Here is a 17813-nt window from a genome sequence, read left to right on the forward strand (position 1 = left end):
GATTATTTTTACATCTAAACCCAGAAAAATGGTGGTTAATTTTAAGTAAGTTTTCTTGAAACGAGCCAATTTCAACCCAGAGTTTATGAACCTGGCTTATTAAAAAATCCACAATTAAGACTAATCACAAATTTACACTATATGCTAAACCACAGGTCATCTCAACTGGAAGCAGAATCAGAAATCTGTCCATTTTGTTTAAAATCTACTGATATCCCCCCCGACACCCCCCCACTGTTGCAAAACTGAGTCAAAAGGATAAAATATCTGTACTGTTTCCATTATAAATCTATATACACATGCTGGTAGTTTCCAAAGCTGCTCTGATAGCCTTGGCTGAAGAGCGGGGTATAAATAAATAAGTATTATCTCAGAAATTAAGTCCAACTCAAATTATTTGATCTTCCTGAGATGTCAACATGGAGCCAGCTACAATCCATTATCTTTTCACCAAGTATAATCCTTACTGTATCAATAAATAAGGCATTCATTTCCATATTAAATAATTACAGAATTCACAGACTAAAACTGGCATATTGGTTGATTCACTGGCTTAAATAATTGAAATATTTGGAAAGGTGTATAAAACCTATACCTCTCCTAAATGCAAACATTCCTCAATCCCAGCACTAACCATAAAATTACAAACCATATTATCCATATCATTATCTGTGCCATGTAACATACTAGCATAATCCCTATTTCAACATGAAGTATATTTTAAATCAAACAAAACTCACAGTGAGGAATTCAGTTTCAGGTAGGGCATGGAATGATACCTTAGCAGATAGGGAATAGCTTATGTGTGAAACTTGTCCAGTTATTTTGATGTAGTTTTTTCACTACCATCACTCGCCTCAACCTTGGATGTCCAATTTCATGGATATTTGAGCAGCTCAGAAATTTTGCCTTTAGAAACTGTAGGCATATTTATGTGCAGACTGGATTGTGCATTTGAAAGAACATCCAACTTCAGATGCTATCTTTTGTTTTCATGTGGATGTATATTCAGATGCACATTCATATACACACAGATATATTTTTACATAGGCTACAGTAAAACAGAATTAGACAGAAAGCAGATTTAGGACAGTTATGTTCAGCCACCAGAGCAATATCCATATTGGAAATTAAACCTATCACATTACTACAGTACCCATTAAGGACAAAATACACAAACCAAAAAGATACTTACTGGTGAATAGCTTGCAAGAATTTGCGCTGATGTTTCCTTACTTTTGCATGATCTATCTTTTTTACCAGCTTTGTATTTTTATAAATTAACCATGTTTCCCTGAGTACATTGGCAGCTGCATTTTTCACCTGTTTTACAAAAGAATACACAAGGTTCAATAAAATAGAGTCGGACAAATCTTTCAAACCTGATTTCACTAATGTTCTCATTCTCTTCTCTCTCCTTCCATGTGTATGCCTTTAAAATACATGGAAAAGATCCTGCTTCAAGAGACATATTGTAAAGTTCTGCCATAGAAGTAGGATATGCCTCCCTTTCCCCTTCCTAGAGCTCTCCTTCCTCCTGCAAGACCCTCACCTCCAAGCCTTTTAATGGACTGTGGAGATCAGGGCACACCTCCCCAAAAAGGACCAAGAGTAAACAAAAGAGAAAAAAAACCAACCAAATTTATCATCAAAGTATTAATGAAACAGTAAGTAATATTACAAAGCACATCAAAATGAATGCAAAATGAAAGAAACTTATAGGAAATACAATGATACAATATATAGAAACACGAGAGACCTATACAAACAGATAACAACATAAGGGACCTATATAAACAGCTATGAGATCTATGAGAGCAGGGAACAGCTGAGTAGTTACTGGATATGTGATCATAGTCAGAAGCAAAATGACAGTACAGTATCATCTTTCCAGACCTCTGAAGGACACTTGGGATGTCCCAGAGCATTCCTGTATCAGTGTGTGTGTGTGTGTGTGTGTGTGTGTGTGTGTGTGTGTGTGCAGTCACATAGTCAGACATTTATCAGCTGTTCCTCACTCTCCGCTAGCCTATAAATGGCTGTGCTGGGGTGTGGGCAAGGTATCATTAATAGGGCAGGACTTCAGGGATGTTGGTTTGTTGTGCAAAGGTGACAGACTAGAATTCCAAATTTATCAATGATAAAAAAACAAACAAATCCTACCACAACCATGGCCTCAAACAGGGGAACCAAAAAGTCCACTACTGGGCCGTGTTGGGGGCATGGTGTTGTTGTTGTTGTTGTTGTTGTTATGTTTATTAATATCCCACCTTCCTCCCCGTACAGGGACTCAAGGCAGCTAACAAGTTTGAAAAAGTATAAAACATTAAAAATACAAAATTTAAAAAACAGTTAAATAATTTAAAAATTACATTATTAAAATTTAAGAATAAAAACCCTTTAAAACAAAAACAAAACAACATCCATATCAACATACGAAGGCCTGGCATTTAAACAACACATGCCCCCAAACTGTGCATAAGCCATGCTGGGGCACCTAATTTTATCCACTCTTTTCTGTGGCCTCTTTGGGGCCATGGCAGCAGCTGGCCTCAGGACCGTGGTGTCTGGTCACTGCGATCCTGCAGCGATCAGGACGGAAGTGAGCTCTGGTTACTCCTTTTGCCCCGTCTACTCAAGGCCTACCTTTATTATCTGAGTCTATTTGTCCCTTTACTTTAGCAACTATTTATATCTAAAAATAGTTTCTATATAGTTATGGCTGTGGTAAATATGTATACTCTCTGTCTTTTAGCCCATATACATCATTTAATTTTTCTTGTTTTGTCATGGAGAACTTCCATCCATCAAAAAAGAAGAGGAAAGAAAAAGTCTGGATCCTGTGTGTACAAGTAAACCAAAGTAAACTGTATAATTAGAATTTTAACTGGAATGCCAACGAGTCAAGCATTTACTGTTTTTCATAAACTCCTTTATCTAAAAGGTCATTTCATCTCATTTGTACAAAGGAGATAGATTTCAACCACACTGAGCACTTCCTACAAATGGGATTTCTATTGTGACATTCTTTCATACAAAAATAATTGTACTGAAGGATCAACTGTAAATTTGTTTACTAGCCTATCTCAGTATGTGGGATTCATTTAAATTATATCCCAACCAGTTCATTCATTTGTCATACTTTTATTCCACGACAGAATCAAAGCAGAATGAGCTGTATAGGCTGAGATCCACAGCAAAAATATATGCCAGTTGGGAGACTGCCAATGAATACCAGGTGCTGTAGGTAATGTTTCAGAGGACAGAACTGGCAAAACCACTTCAGAGTGTTCGCTGCCTATGAAACCAGATGAAATGCATGATGTTGCCATAAGCCAACAGGCAATGTGAAGGCACATACACATAGTTTCACTGGATCTCACAGATGCACAACTATATGAACAAGAGGTACCAAGGTCCTAAGCCCATGAAGCATATAATGGTCAAAAGGGAATGAAGGCTATATATGTGCAATTGTGAAAAAATTAGCTGCACTAGAGAACAATTGGCTGTTTATACAGCCTCCGAGAAACTATTTCTGATGTCAGCACAATCCCCTAATAGGACACAATCCCCTAATAGGATACTGCCCATTGCGTTTCCAAGCTAGTATTGTATTCAGGGACTGATCAGTCCAAAACCTGCTGATCATCACTTCAGATCATACCCTGGGACCTACTTTACTTTCTGTATGATACTCCATAACAAAATCTTCACATTGGCCACCACTGGACAAAATAGCTAACTCAGTATATGATTTTTCATGCTCAACCCCTAGAATTGTTTATAATGAGAAACAAAAACTGAACATAATGTTCCTTTTAAATTACAGAATACACAATTATAATCTGTAACTTACTCTTTTAGTTAGCTGGGTATCCATCATGAAATTATGCACATGTTTTTCAGCTTTGGTAAGTTCTAATTTCCTTGCTACTACAGCCACCACCAGCGCAGTGCAACCAGCACCCTGGAAAAAGCATAAAACAAAATCCAACGATTTACCACAACTAATTCCAAGAATAAGCATAACACTGACAAAACAGGGGGGAAATCAGGTTAGCTTCCCCCTAAGATAATGTTGTACATAGTAGGACATTTGTTCAATTAAATTACATCATTTGATGCTACCAGTTGTTTCATATTGGATATTAATGTAGTTGAAATCTTACTTGGGATTTGTAATGCACCTTTCTTCAAAAATGCCAATTCATCTGTAGCTCAACTTCTTCCTCCCCCCCCCCCCCTCCATAGTGATAATGCTCTTGCTCCAATGCTCTTCCCCCTTTTCCACCCCTTTTATCTCACATAAGAGCAAGAGAATACAGAGTTGAAAGCATCACTAATATTAAATACTAAAGTTGACTGTTACCCAAGGGACATTTTCATCAGCTGACCCAACACTGTGGAATGACCTGGTAGAATGGAGTTATCAGCTCAAGCCACTCTTGTTGTTGTTTCTATTGCAAATAACTTGTAAAAAATTATTGGGAAACAGGGAAAAAAGGCCCAATAATGTTACTTTAGTACATAATGTAACTCCTACTAACACTGACAGTTTCTATATAACATGTTACTTAAAAACATTGTTTTGACATATGAGGAAAATTCTGGCCATTTCTTGTATTTTTAAAAGCTAACTAAACATGCTTTAATGCATTATTGATGCTTTAATACATTACTGATGCATCATGAGAAACATGCATTTAAAAAAATCTTTTGGGTAAAAATTTTGCTTTAAAATTATTTCAAGTAATGGTTGTAAAAGATAGAGATTGGAGGTTGCAATTGTTTGAGAGCAAAGAAAGCTGTAATTGTACAGGGCAAACAGAAGGATAACATTAGAGTTCGGATTTGGTGATAAGAAGGTAATACGCTCAGTAAGTTTTGGTGATTAACTTTGCAAAGCATCACCAAATTAGAAGACAGAAAATCTCTGCTATACACCTTTATCTGTCCATAAGCGAAGATAGTTATAAAATAATAATCAATTCTATATTAGACATTAGCAGTTCTCAATTTTCTCTTTAAGGCAGGAAAATACATTATGTATATTAGAAAAAGCTGCATTATTAATATTGATGTTTAAAATAGCATTTAACATACAGACTGCAACAATAATAAACTGAATTGAGCCAATTCATAATACCTGATCACTATATCACTATGTCTTAGAAGAAATAAAGTACAATTCTATTAGGAACCAAAGCAATAAAAGCTTGTTTAAACTTTATCTTTGGACTTTAATAAATGTCTAATCTTAAATCTAATTAAACCACAAAAGGTAAAATACTGTTTAATCTATTTTTGGTGTTAGTCACAAGGGAGAAAGACTAACATTCCATTAACAATAGTTTACAGGATTATATACATCACATTTTGAACGAAATCAATGTTATATTTTTCTTGTGATACATTAAAATCCTATAAATCCTTGTAAAAATTGGTACTGGCCTGCTTTTCACAAGACAATATTTTACTCAATAAAGTAAATTTAATACATTTAAGCAATTCATAATAATTGCGATACAGTGCTTTCAAGTTAAATATGTTGATTTACAAGTCTGTTTCTTCACCAATCTATATCGAAACTGCAGGAAAATTAACATTATTGTAAAAATATTTCTGCACAAAACATTTTATACAAACCCTCCATGTCTCATACACATTTTTGTAAGCATTGTATCATCCAGTTTGCATCTTCATGTGTATTTGGCTTTTCCGATTAATTTTTATTACTTTTTAACATAAACAATCAAATTTACAATCAAAATAACATACAATCAAGGATAAAGAAAAAGGAGGGGAGAAAGAAGATTTTAAAAAAGAAAAAGAAGAAAAAAGAAAGGAAAGGAAGGAAACAAAGAATGTACCATTAACACACAGTAGGACTCTGACCCTCCGTCCCATCCTAATTAGCATGAAAAGAAAAAGAAAAATAGAAAAAAAATATTATTCTACAATTACAGAGCCAACTAAATATTCCAATGAAAATTACTAATACTCATAGCCACAGATTATTGTTGGGGTGAAACAGACCGCCCCTGAGAAAACCAGATTGGGTCCATGGCAATTGCATGCCTCAGCCCCAGTCCACCTTTTTGATGGCCCAAAAAGAAGTGGAAAAATGCCGCTCCTTTTTGAGTGGGCAAAAAGCTGTCTTTTCACGCCCTGTCAGAGCTTTACTGTGTTCCTGCGGCATGTGGCATGTAAACTCTGTGCCACCAGAATGCCCTGAAGCTGGTTGCCATGCGGGCAGCTGAGTGGGATGAAGCTGGCTTCCGGGCATCTTGGGGGCATGTGTTGTGCATATACCACATTGCCAAGCCAGCTGGAAGCTGGCTTTTCATGTCAATCTGTACTGGACCTTAGATTTCTTTCTGCGCAAAAAGTCCATAAACAGTTTCCTGTCTTTCAAAAAGCCTTCACTTGGATTGGCTTATCCTTTAGAACCCATATTAATTCAGGAATTTGGTCTGACTGAGCAAACTTAACAATCCATTCTTCCATCACTAGTGCTTCAATCCATTTCCACGTCTGAGGAAACAATATTCTTGCTGCTGTTGTCATTTATTGAAGAAGTGATCCATATTTACTATCCAGTTCTTTACCCATAAAGCCAAACAAAAACATTTCTGGTAACATTACAAAATCTAGCTTTACAATTTTTGGATTAGTATATAAATCTTTGACAAGTAACTTTTCACCTTCTTATAAGTCCACCACATATTAAAAAAGCCCTCCTTATCTTGACATTCCCAACACTGATTGGAAACATTCTGTGCCATTTTCAACAACTTACCTGGGTGTTACATACCATCTATACATCATCTTATACAGTTTTTCCTTTAAAATTAGTGCACAATGTAATTTTTATATCTTTGGACCACATTATATCCCATACATCCATATAGACATTAAGTCCAAAATTTTGGGCCCACCTCATTAGGACTCTTCCTTTTCTAGTTTCAGAAGCCATTTATATGCTTTTAATTACATGATCACCATCTTTACACAACTCTAAATAAAATCAATTTCTCTAAATTCCATGACTGCATTTCTCTTGCCTTGATTAAATCTGCCCTTAAGTTGCATATAAGCAAACCAATTAATATCTTTGCCCTCCTTAAGAATCATTTCTCTTGATTTAAGCTTCCAGCCATCTTATTCAAAATACAACACATCATCATAGCACAAGCATCTCCCATTGCCATCCGGCCTCCCTAAAGGAACTGAACCCTTCCCACAAGGCATCTGACTCCATCTTGGCCTCTGAGGGGGAGAGAGGGTGGGCCAATGCCATCAGGCCTATCCTTAAGATACAGAGCCCTCCATTAGTCCATCTGCCTTGGTCCAGGCCTCAGAGGGAGAGAAGAATGCTGGACCTGATCCTCTCCCCCCCCCCCCCCATTCCATTCTCCTTTTGTGTCGTGTCTTCTTAGATTGTAAGCCTGAAGGCAGGGAAACGTCTAATTAAAAGATTTTATGTACAGTGCTGTGTAAAATTACAGCGCTATATAAATAAAGCTTAATAATAATAATAATAATAATTTTTGTCCCAAAATAGTCTCCCTTTGATGCGGTAAAAAATATTATCTTAAGAAAAAGTCTCTTTTTATCCTTGGGAGAACCATTCTACTATTTAGGAAATCTATTCTATTATGATTTTTTTTAAAAAATTCAGCATGTTCCTTAAGTTTATTATAGCAAAAATAACTATGCCAACCAAATCTTACATTATGGCCTTCAAGTTCCAAGAGCATCACATCTCTAAGCATTATTCATTCCTTCAGCCATATAAAACAGCAAACCTCATAATACAATTTAACTTTAAAGGCTCCCAAGCCACACCTGGAAATCTCCTTCTGCCATTCCACAAAAGGTATTCCATTTCTAAAAATAGAGATCATTTGAAAGAGAAATAAAAGTCTTGGCAAAACAATTGTCTTTATTATTGCAATTCTACCCAAAAGGTACACATTTAATTTCCCCATTTTTTCTTTCTTTCAGTTTTTCCATACTTTGTCATGGTAGTTATAAAATAATAAACTGCTGTTCTTCGTGATTATAACTCACAAACGTTTAATCCCCCTTTTTTCTACTTCAAAATTTTAAAAATCAGTCAGTTCATTGTTCCCTTCTGATGTCATATGTTTGTTTAGTCAGCAATTTTGTTTTAACACATTCACCTTAAATCTGGAGCATGTCTCAAACACCTAAGACTACAACTGCACTGTAGAAATAACCTAGGTTGACACCACTTTAATTGTCATGGCTCAATGCTATGGAATTCTGGGAATTAAAGTTCTGTGAGAAATTTAGCCCCCTCTCTCAGAGAGCTTTGGTGCCACAATAAACCACAATTGCCAGAATTCCATAGCATTGGCTGTTAGAGTGGTGTTGAACTGGATTATTTCTGCAGTGCAAATGCAGCCTTCACCTCCAAAAGAGCCTTCACTGAGTCCAGCGGTTTTTGTCTTATTATCACAAGCACATCTGCCCAAGCTCTCTGCTTATATTGTTCTTTTTTTTAACCTCACCCTGAAGATTCTGTCATCTTGTATAATAACTCTAAACAGGGTCTTCAGTGCCAAAATAAATAGTAAGGGTAAGAGAGGACACCTTTGTCTGGTCCCCTTTTGTACTTCAATTGATCTGGTTGCCATTTACAAGCATATGGGCCTTTTGGACTGAAAAGATTGTTTTTATTGGCCAAATAATATTTTCATGAAAGTCTATTCTCTCTAATATTTGAAATAAATTGATCCAAGAAATATTATCAAATGCTTTTTCTCCATCTTAGCAGATGCCAGCCACAGATGCTGGCAAAACGTCAGGAAGAAACTCTTCTAGAACATGGCCACATAGCCTGAAAACCCCACAAAAAACTATAAAAATCAAAACACTCTTTCTGTCAATATGATGTTTTAAAAATTCAAGAATACTGGGAAAGCTTTTTACATTATGCCTTAATTGCATTTTTAGCAATGTTCTGATTGTCATGGATATTCTGAGAAATGTAAAAAGATGAGAGTAAATATCAACAATTAATAGTGAGATAGGTCTATATTTTTTTGTTAATGGTGGCATTTTACTTCTTTCAATCCCCTCTCCAAGCTATTTTGCTCTCCTTTTCCTAACAATAAAATCTCTCACCTGTTTACCAAACAACCTTGCTTTCCTTTTCAAGGCTATCTGTTCACTGATTGTATGGGAATAAAACAGCACACACTGGCACTGTATCACAGGGCAAGTATGTATTCCATTTTCCCACTTGGGCAGCATAAAGGAATAAAATACTGACAAATGATAACTGTGTGTTTATTTTTAACAAACTGTCAAGCCTTCATAAATGTACCCAAGAGCTTCAAAATGCCCAAATTCCTTTTGAAATCCACTGTTCCTCCCTGCTGTACACAGTCTGTATGATGAACCTCCCAGAAGTTCAACCACTTCCAACAAATGATTATATGCTATAGTTGGCACTTCACTAACTAATTAACCTTCGGAGAAAGAAAGCTTTTGTTAAAATGTCATCAAACTCACATTGAATAGACAAAGCATCCTGAGATGGCTTGGCAAAGACCAAAAATTAGGAAGCCTTTAAAAAATAGGAAATAAATTTTGGATCAGCATAGAGCTTTGGCCTATGTTGTAGGTTTTCCCCTGTGCTACAATGTTTAAATCCAGCTCAAAGATACAATGTGATATAGCCAAAGACCTATGAAATGCTTGCACAAAAGTTAGTGCAGGAACCCATTCAGTGCTATGACAGTATGGATCATTCTGCTGTTTGCGCATATCTATAGATTTAAATTCACTTACCTTGTGCAGCTCCATATAATGCACAGTATAATTTTTTTCCCCCAGCCTTCTGCATCACAAAAGGGGACATCTAGCGCTTGGACTCAGAGTTGTGCTTTAAACTCTACATTATGTTAGGCCTGAAATAGTACTGACAGTCTCATAATTGTTAAAACATTGTTTTCCTCTTGAAAATCTAATGAACAAAAACTATGAAACCATACAGCAGTTAACCAGTCACACAGATTTTGAGATGTGGAAAGATTGGACAGAACTGATTTAACTGAGATAAGACATTGGAGCTTATCACTTACCTCTTCCAGCTTCAGTACTGGATCTGGATGCCCCCGGATGTTATCATACCTAAATTGCCACTGATCTAGGTGGGATGCTGCCGCTCGGATGCATCCCGGGTCGAAGCCTCGTTCAGCTGGCCAATTTTTGAAGTCAGAAACTCCCTCACTTCAAAAAAGTGCTGGCTGAGCGAGGCTTTGACCTGGGATGCATCCAGGTGTTGGCATCCTGCCTAGATTGGTGGCAATTTAGGTATAACATCTGGGAGCATCCTGGATCCAGAATTGAAGCTGCTTGAAAACTGAAGCCGGCTTATTTCCCCAAGTGATAAGCTTCCTTGTCTGATTCTTGTTTGTTGCAAGAATCAATTATTAAACAACAGACAAATTAGATTCTGTAGTTTGGAATCTATATTGAGCTTCATAAGGCATTCCTTATTCGGCCTCTTGTGAACAAGCAGCTTCTATATGAAAACAAAATTGGCCTATATCACACCTTTCTGGTATGCTTTATTTACAACAATATTTTCCTCAATACACCCATTATTGCAGACATGAATAGTTTATGCATTTCATATTACTGATAATTCTATTAGTTTTGGTTATAGTTCTTCTTTTCATTTGGATTTTCATTTGATTTGATTTAGCTATACTACCTATTTGAAAAATGATTTTTTTAAAAAACAAACAAACAGTGCCCTCACATAGCAACTGTTCTCATGTAGTACTGAACGGTTTTCAGTTTTTGGCCCTCCAGTTCATTCATTCTAGGAAGATGTCTAACAGAATGAACCAGTTTATAAAAAGAAGTGTTGTAACTTGATCAATTATTGAAGAAATGTCCAGAATTCAAACATGGTTCTGCTAACTGTTTCTAACAGTTTCTCCTCATAGTTCCTTCTGTACAGCCCCAAAACTGTTTCTAGAAGACTGGGAAAAAACCTGCAGGTGGTCTTTAGGTTACTTAGAGGGTTACAAATGGGAGGTCACACCTGTGAAGTCTGCTAATACAAACCTGCACACATACTGAAATAAACATTAATCCCTGATGTCATACAATGTTTGAAAGATGTTATTACAGTGTTTAAAAGCAGAAGTGAGGAAAAAGAGTTTCGTGGATGCTTAGCCTGGGCATATCCATGGCTATACCTCCTCAGCCTGGATCAAATACAGCCCAATGTAAAAGAAGGTATGGACCTTCAAATACATCTCTCTTTAAGTCAAGTTTTAAATAGGGCCCATCCAGGCTGAATTCATTTGGTTTTAATTTTGAAATTTTATTTCTCCGTAATGTTTGTGCTCACCTACCATTTCTTTTGACTTTGCTAATGCTATCCTTTTGTTAAAGTTCCTATGGAACCTCTGGTGGATTTGACATGCAGAAATAAAGTGGTCCTGGTGGTGGGTAATGTCGCAGAAGAAATGGAGTGACTATCTGGAAGACATCTAAAGATCAGCCACTACAACGTTTTCAGAATTTGGCATAAGCAATTGCCCTAACTATCAAAGGCAAAAACCGGACCTCTCTCCATATGCAGCATCTTTCCAGCTAAAGGAAAATGTTGTATGGCCATCACATTCTGGATATGTTGAAAGCAATACTCAATAGTATAACAAATAACAAGAGAGGGGAAAACATAATTTTAAATCACATGACAGTCTACACTGTAAACGAAGCACCTTATACAGTATAACAATAACAAGAGCAATAATAATGTTTTTAAAAGTAGCAATGGTTTTTCATCACAGTCACACATGGAATGAATAACTTGCAGTGTTTAATTAGTTAAGATGAAAGGAAGCCAAATCTCACTATAGATAAAGTCCAAGTGTTTCAACTTATAGAAAAACCTAACTGCAAATTCTACCTACCCACCTACCTATTTGACAAAAAGTGATTGGCTTTGCTGACTTAATTCACAGGCAGGAATGTCAGCATTGCTAAAGTATTTTTGTAACTGACAGCTTAAATTTGGTGTTTAACAGTCATACACATTTCAACATAATGTATCTTTTCCTTTTTTTACTTCAAGCATGAAGTCTGACATGACAACAACAATCCATGAACTAAGGCATAGGTGGTATAAAATAATGTGGAATGGGAATTTCCCTTCTTCAAATCCACACATGCTCAACGCAGTCTCAGTTAGGGTGAGAATGAACGGTTTGCAGGAGCAGCTAGAAATGTAGAAAGCTAAAAATGAGATTTCCCAGTTAATATTACGCAAACTATGGATGGAAAATTTCCAGAGCAAGAAAGGCAGGCATTAGAACTGAAATATAAACATGCATACACAAAAGGGGACACACACACATACATATACATAGATGTATACATACACTACATACATACAATGGAGCACACCAAGGAATTCCGGAAGACAATCTGGATGTGTTCTTAGAGGAATGGGAGTGCCACAACATCTAATTGTTTTGATGCACAACCTTTACTTAGGACAAGAGACTGCTGTTAGAACAGAATATGGAAAAACAGAATGGTTCCCAGTCAGTAAGTCAAGGTTGCAGACTATCACCTTATTTATTGAACTGGTATGCAGAAAGTATTGTTCACACAGCAGACTTAGGCTGAAAACAGACTGCCCTATAGGGGTAGCATCATGCCACCCCTCTGTGCACCTGATTGGGGCTGTGGCAACCACATGCCACAGTCCCGATCCAGTCTTTTCCCAGCGCAAAAAGGACTGGCAGAAAGCCACTTCTTTTTTGCACCAGGGAAAGGGTGCCTTTTCTGCTGCCGTGGCATTTCTTCAGCGTTTCTTTGGTGTGCATTTGCCATGCCTCCAAATGCTGAAATACTGCCTGTCATCTGATTGGGCAGGCAACATGGACCAGAGTCGGGGCATGCAGTGTGTGGATGCTGTGCCCCCATGCCACCCTGAAGCTGGCTTTTTTTGCTGGTCTGTTCTGGCAGTTAAGAGTCAGAGGCAGAATAGCAGGGGAAGGAACATTAATAACACTATACTACTAGTAGAAACCAGCAAGGACCTGGAGCAGTTATTGAAGAACGTTAAGGCGGAAAGCAATAAGTTAGACCTAATGCTGAACATTAAGAAAACAAAAATAATGACCATGGGAGAGCTACAAGAATTAATCTAAGACAATGAGATTATCAAAAGATTTCCCAAACCTTGCATCAAATATAGATCTGAACAAAGCATGCAGTCAAGAAATTAGTCGACCAGGAATGGGAAGGGCAGCTATGAAAGAACTGGACAAGATTCTAATTTGCAAAGATATAACTCTGAACACTAAAGTGCAGATAGTCCAAGACACTGTATTCCCATCACAATATATGGATGTGAGAACTGGACAGTGAAGAAAGCTAATAGAAAGAAAAACTCATTTGAGATGTGGTGCTGAAGATACTGTGGCTGGCCAAGAAGACAAACAAATGAGTTCTATAACAGATCAATCCAAACTCTTCCTGGTAGACAGGATAACTAAACTGAGACTGTTGTAGTTTGGCCACATCATGAGAAGTTATGAATCATTAAGAAAAAAGATGATGCTGGGGAAAAGAGGAAGACCAAATGCCAGATGGTTAGACTCGATCAGGGAGGCCACAGACCTGAGCCTTGAGGACCTCAGCAGGGCAGTTGAGAGCAGAGGATTTTGGACATGTTTGTTTACAGGGCCACCATGAGTTGAAGTTGACTCAAAGGCAGTTAACAATAACAACAAACAGGGTTCTATAGCTGTAGTCATCTGATAAACAGAAAATTCTTTCCTAGAATTGGCAACTAATCAATCTAGCCTCACAAGTTTTCTGTGCTTTCTACTGCCAACTAACATGATCTGATTTTTAAAATCTGAGCAGTGTTTTGTTTAATTCCCAATGCAAACATTTTAAAGAAGAAATGTACTTATCATAAGGATGACCTATCTACATTATTTCCAGACTTCTTAGATGGAGAAAAACAGATTGTACTGATATTTGTGTTTCACAAGTGCCTCCTCCTTTAATGTTTAATTATTCAATGTTTTCATATATCTTTGATTCTAATTTGACCTTCCCTAAAAGCTTCTAAGAAAAAATAATCTTTGTATAGCGAAGCTTGATATGGTTGACACCAAAATAACATGCATAGTCCTAACATTTAAATCATCCACCCCGTAACTGGTAGTCATTCATTTTTTTTCTATTTTCAGAAAGCATAATTTTTATTAATCATAAATGCTCCACAGGTTCCAAGTCACTTAAGCTATCATCAGTTTCACGATTCATGAAGGGATCCACCACTCAACACAGTAAATCTCAGTTTATTTATTTAATGCAGAGAACTAAGCCATTTCCCCAAAAATTCTAACCCATCAAATGAATTTTTTCCTTCAGTTCTCAAATTTCTAGCTTTGCAGAGAGTGAAAACATTCACATTTAGAACTCTTATATTTCCTGTGTTTGCATTTTCTTGGTAATTTTTTCTGCCCCTTTTCTTTGGATACCTAAATTATATTTCTAAATGTTCAACAGATGTTGAGTTATTGGAATGCTAAAAACTGGGGGGCTGAAAGAAAATTTCATGGGAGGGAAAACTCTTATTTTTCCCCAATCCCCCAATGTATATACATCCCCTGAAGCAATCCCAGCCACAACAGATAATCACAAGAAATATGTAGACAGACTATGGCCTTGTGCCAGATTCAGCCTCAATTGGCTATTCTTAAAATTTTTACATGCTTCAACAATGCACTAATCTAGGCAGAAGTTTGTAACTAAGCACTTACATTATTATTTCAGAATGGTTCAGTGTCTTCTTATGATATCTACAGATGAAACAGGGATGTAGCCAGGATTTTGGGAAGGGGGGGTCCAGAATAAGTGCCACCATTATAATGGGGCTTGGGTGCAGCGGTGTGGCAGCACACACCATTCACTGTATCTAACAGAAGGGGGGGGTCTGGACCCCATGGACCTCCCCCCCTTGGCAACATCCCTGGATGAAATGATCAAGCAAAAGAATCCCCAGTTAGCCAATTGTAACTGGTGGATTCATGCACCAGTGAATATGCTCTAGGTTTAACTGAGTTCCTTTAAGATATTGAATTTATTTTGAAAATTGGGTTCTGTTACTTGCATACTTCTTTCAATTTTAGAGGGAAACACAAAGAAAATTCACAACCCCAATCATATGGCAACCATCAGCTGCCACTATTATAAGCTATAGTAAGATATCCTTACTATGTATTGCTTCTCTATCAAATTTATTTTCCTTTCCCACTAAAACGTTTGCTTATTTTTAATACTAAAGAACCCAGCATTCCTTACAATGATGAATTCCACACAATTTCAAAAAGCATGAGATGTCCCAGTATGTAGATCTTACATATTTACAAAAAATAATAGATTTATACATATACATATGTATAATTGATTTGTAATTCTGGAAAACTGTGTTTCTGAATTAAATGTATGTCAAAATAGAACTGCCAGATCCACCCAACTATTTTTTTCCTACCACAGAGAAACTAGGTTTCTGAAATAAAATTCATAAGCAGGGCAAGAGGATCATGATATCACATCCCTTGCACTCAATAGATGGCAATCAGAAGCAGACAGCTTTCATAAGAGAAATTTCATTACTTGTTATTTTTAGTATGCACAGACAGATTTAACCTCCAAATAATTGCCTAATTCTTTAACAACAGTAAAAACCCCAACATTTTCCTGGCACAAGACAGATATTTAAAAACACAGTCTCTGCCTGCAGGCCTAGACACAAACATGATACAAAAGGAAAAGGCAATGGAAAGCAAATACACCAGATTTGCATGTTATTGCTGAAATGATTGTTCCAACCTTTGCTTCTAGAAAGCTGAAACATAAGTACAGGGGAGAGACGTTTTCCATTGAACCAAGCAGAAGCAAGCAGCACCAGCTATCTGGGTCTCTTCAAACAAGGTACATTTCCTCATCCAGACAGTTGTATTGTCTGTACCTTTTTCTTCTTTCTCAAACCAGAGGAATGATCCAGAGGAACGAGGAATTGCATATTCCTTTAGAGCTGAAATCAGGAGTAGGCAAAATGAACACATGCCCCCCACAGGCTGCTTTTGGGACTCAAACTACCTCTGTTAGTACATGCTGCATACATAGCCTGTGCTGTATTTTGGGATCCCCATGTTTTCCTATCTCATATCTAGAAAAAGCATGTTTTTGAGAGATTGGTAACCTTTCAGAAACACTAGGATGGGTTCCCAGCTTCAATCGATCTTGGATGAAATGAATTTTTCTAGACCCATTTCAAACCAGCTTCCGGGTGGGCTATGGAGTTGAGACTGCCATGGTCGCCTTAGTCGATGATCTCCGTCTGGGCATGGACAGGGGAAGAGTGTCCCTGTTAGTGCTTTTGGATATCTCAGCGGCTTTCGATACCATTGACCATGGTATCCTTCTGGAACGCCTGAGGGAGTTAGGTATCGGGGGCACTGCACTCCAGTGGTTCCGCTCCTACCTCTCAGGTAGATTCCAGATGGTGCAGCTGGGGGACGTCTGCTCCGATAAGAGGGAACTGACATCTGGTGTCCCTCAAGGAGCTATTCTGTCCCCCACGCTATTTAACATTTACACGAAACCGCTGGGAGACATCATCCGGAGATACAGGGCGCGGTGTTATCAGTACGCTGATGACACCCAAATTTGTTTCTCTGTTAGTCCGACTGATGCAGTGACTAGGGATGGCATCTCGCCTCTAAATGCCTGTTTGGAGTCGGTAATGGGCTGGATGAGGGAAAACAAACTCAGTTTGAATCCAGAGAAAACAGAAGTACTGGTGATAGGTTCCCCGGGTTCGGGTGGTGAGATTTGCCATCCTGTCCTGAACGGGGTCACGCTCCTCTTGAAGGACTTGGTTCGCAGCTTGGGAGTGCTCCTGGACTCGTAGCTCCAGCTGTCATCTCAGGTGGATGCAGCGGTCAGGAGCGCTTGTTATCAGCTTCGGCTGATACGCCAGCTGCGCCCCTACCTGGACCGGAGGGACTTTGAAACTGTAGTACATGCTCTGGAAACTTCTCAATTGGATTTCTGCAATGCACTCTACATGGGGCAACCCTTGTACCAAACCTGGAAGCTACAGTTAGTGCAAAATATGGCAGCGAGACTGGTCGCTGGGTGTTCCAGGTCAGACCACATAACACCTATTTTGAAAGATCTCCATTGGCTGCCAATTTGCTTCCGGGGCAATACTAGGTGCTGGTAATGACCTATAAAGCCCTAAATGGCTTGGGCCCAGGCTTGGGCGCCACCACGCCCCCCATGCCACCGAGGAGGCGGCCGGAGGACTTGCCCCAAGCCGCTCTGGCGGTGCACCTGCGGAGGGGAGAGGCCAGTGAGAGCAGCCTACTTAAGCCGGCTTGCCGGCACCCGAAGGAGGACGCCGCCACGCCCCCCCATGCCACCGAGGAGGCGGCCGGAGGACTTGCCCCAAGCCGCTCTGGCGGTGCACCTGCGGAGGGGAGAGGCCGGTGAGAGCAGCCTACTTAAGCCGGCTCGCCGGCATCCGAAGGAGGACGCCACCACGCCCCCCATGCCACCGGGGAGGCGGCCGGAGGACTTGCCCCAAAGCCGCTGCCACTGCCGCTGCTGTAAGCGTGGCTGAAAGAACTGTGGTTTGTGCCCTGATACCATCTGGGCAGTTTTTTGGGGTTTTTTGTATTTGTGGTAACTCTGGGGGTTGGAGGGTTAATGCTGTTTGGATA

The 17813-nt window shown here is 38.6% G+C and overlaps 1 protein-coding gene across 1 annotated transcript in view; it reads right to left on the reverse strand.

Moving 5' to 3' along the window:
• The window catches only part of KCNN2 (potassium calcium-activated channel subfamily N member 2), a 99085-nt gene that overhangs the window by 7244 nt on the left and 74028 nt on the right, over positions 1–17813 (reverse strand). Inside the window, exons 6-7 of the mRNA XM_089512392.1 lie at positions 3860–3970; positions 1196–1323 (exon numbers count right to left, since the gene is read on the reverse strand). Coding sequence (XP_089368518.1) covers positions 1196–1323; positions 3860–3970 — 239 coding nt within the window. The remainder of the gene's footprint in view (positions 1–1195; positions 1324–3859; positions 3971–17813) is intronic.

The sequence above is a fragment of the Sceloporus occidentalis genome, unplaced genomic scaffold, assembly GCF_023333645.1.
Source record: "Sceloporus occidentalis isolate IW3139 unplaced genomic scaffold, rSceOcc1.0.p SCAF_1, whole genome shotgun sequence".
NCBI lineage: Eukaryota > Metazoa > Chordata > Lepidosauria > Squamata > Phrynosomatidae > Sceloporus > Sceloporus occidentalis.